The sequence below is a fragment of the Eimeria mitis genome, genomic scaffold (assembly GCF_000499745.2).
Source record: "Eimeria mitis Houghton genomic scaffold, Emh_scaff4591, whole genome shotgun sequence".
Taxonomy (NCBI): domain Eukaryota; phylum Apicomplexa; class Conoidasida; order Eucoccidiorida; family Eimeriidae; genus Eimeria; species Eimeria mitis.
In genome coordinates this window covers 2,501-4,471 of record NW_024015404.1, presented here as the reverse complement: position 1 = coordinate 4,471, position 1,971 = coordinate 2,501, and the positions used below count along the sequence as shown (strand labels likewise).

Below are 1,971 nucleotides of genomic sequence, written 5' to 3'. Positions count from 1 at the left end.
CCCCTAAGTGGGTACTAAGAAAGAAAAAGAAATGATTCACACTGCCCCACAGGTGTTTGCAAAACGCAAAGAAGTTTTGAAGTTCGATGGCGCCGAGCTTTCCTGTGCTTCTTTCGTCAGAAACTCAAACAAGAACAACAACCCGTAGCCTGCTGTCCTGTACCGTCGGGGCAGAGGGGGGGAAACCAACTTGAATTTGCAAGTATGAAGTATATTTAAGTATTATTTCGAAGAAAACAGAATGCTATGATGCAAAAGAACAGCGGTGAAGCCATTTCAAACCAAGCATGCGTACACAGCGTCTACGCAGCAGCCCGAGGCACTACCGGCGGCGGAGAGGCCGACCAGCCCACCGGTCCTGCTGCGCGATCCACCACTATAAACCCAAAATTTTCAGTATTTTAATATTCAATTGAGAAGTGTTTTTGATTTTAAGAGGATTTATCCAAGGGATACCGCCAAATGCACTGCTTTCTCCTGCGTGCAAAGCTCTAAGCCGTGGCTTTCGAGTTGAACGGTTCTGCCGACAGCATCGTCATGTTCGCTGCATCTTCTTTGCCTTCTTTTGAACCAATTTCAGCAATACACCCGTTTTCAGTTCTTAATCCACTGAAACTTTCAGATTCAGTGGTTGATAGAGGGGGAGTTAGCACAGCCGAATGTGTGTTTCCGGTTTCTGCATTTCTCGCTACGGCTTTTGAATATCGATTGCTTTCTTCTCCCGGTATACTTCTTCTGCTCGTAAGAGTCTTCAGATGCCCAGAACCTCCCACTAACAACGCTGTCGTGTGCGTGTAGGGGGTCTCACCTTCAAGCCTGTGCGCAGTGCATTGGGCTCCGCGGGCACACAGGATATTCCCCTGTCCGTACACCTGGTCAGCTTTCCCTCATTTATTGAACAGAACGATGAGCTCTTCTATGCCCATAATGCTCCCCTGGGGCTCGAGGGCCCCCCCTGGGGGTCTGGGGGGTCTACCGGGCTCCGCGGTGCCTATGGAGGGCGCCGGCTTCTGTGGTTTAGATGAGAGGCCGTGGGGGCCCCCAGGGGCCCCCCCCCGCCTCGTACCCCAGGGCGGATACCTGCGAATGTCGCAGTCTCTCAAGTGGACCCAGGGAGGAGTTGTCGTCGAAAGCCACTCCGCCAGCGCGCAGGTTCTGTGTTCTGTGGGGCCCCCAGCAGCAGCTCCGGTAAGGCTGATGTTTGTTTGCTTCATAAGAGCGATGCTTATCACTGCATTTTCTCTATATTTGCTTTCTAGAGAACAGAAGAGGAATGTGTGTTACACCCGCAGACAGCAACAGATGCCGCATGCATAGAAAGCTTAAAAGCCCATTCAACCCCTAGCAGGATATATAAAACAAATCAGAAAGGAGCAGGTCTTCTTGCTGCTGCTGCTGCTGCTGCACACTGAAACACATTGCTGAGGTGTAGGGTGGCAGCTGTGTGTGTTGTGTGTGTGGCGATGCAGACGAAGAACTTTGGTTCTTCAGGCCGCAGCAGCAGCAAAACGACATTACACAGCAGCAACACAAACAGCTGGGGGGCCTCGCCGCAGCTGGGGGGCCCCAGAAGAGGTACTGGGGGGCCCCCAACCGTACCCATTGTGGCGTCTGCTGCTTCTGTTAGCGCTCACTACACCGCGGGGGGCCCCGCAGGCAGAGGAGAGGTGAAAGCTGTGCAGTTCGTGAGGAGAATCGAGGTCGTACACACCACCACTGCTGCAGTGCAGCAGCAGCAGCAGCAGCAGCAGCAGCAGCAGCAGCAGCAGCAGCGGTACAGCAGGAGCAGCAGCAGCAGCAGCAACAGCGCTTGCAACAGCAGCACTGGGTCGCTTGCAGCTGCCTATGGATTCAATACAGGCATCGCCGAGGCCCTTGAAGGTACCCAGCAGATATATAAATAATAATTTGTGTTTTTTTATTATTATTTATATATTTATAATATTATTATTTATATATTTGTAATAAACA

At 51.6% G+C, this 1,971-nt stretch overlaps 1 protein-coding gene across 1 annotated transcript in view; it reads left to right on the top strand.

Annotated features, from left to right (window-relative positions):
* Positions 1-927: 927 nt before the first annotated feature.
* EMH_0076310 (uncharacterized protein) overlaps positions 928-1,971 on the top strand; it is a gene marked incomplete at both ends in the record, with an annotated part of 2,735 nt that continues 1,691 nt past the window's right edge. Inside the window, 2 exons of the mRNA XM_038022732.1 lie at positions 928-1,188; positions 1,470-1,881. Coding sequence (XP_037878586.1) covers positions 928-1,188; positions 1,470-1,881 — 673 coding nt within the window. The remainder of the gene's footprint in view (positions 1,189-1,469; positions 1,882-1,971) is intronic.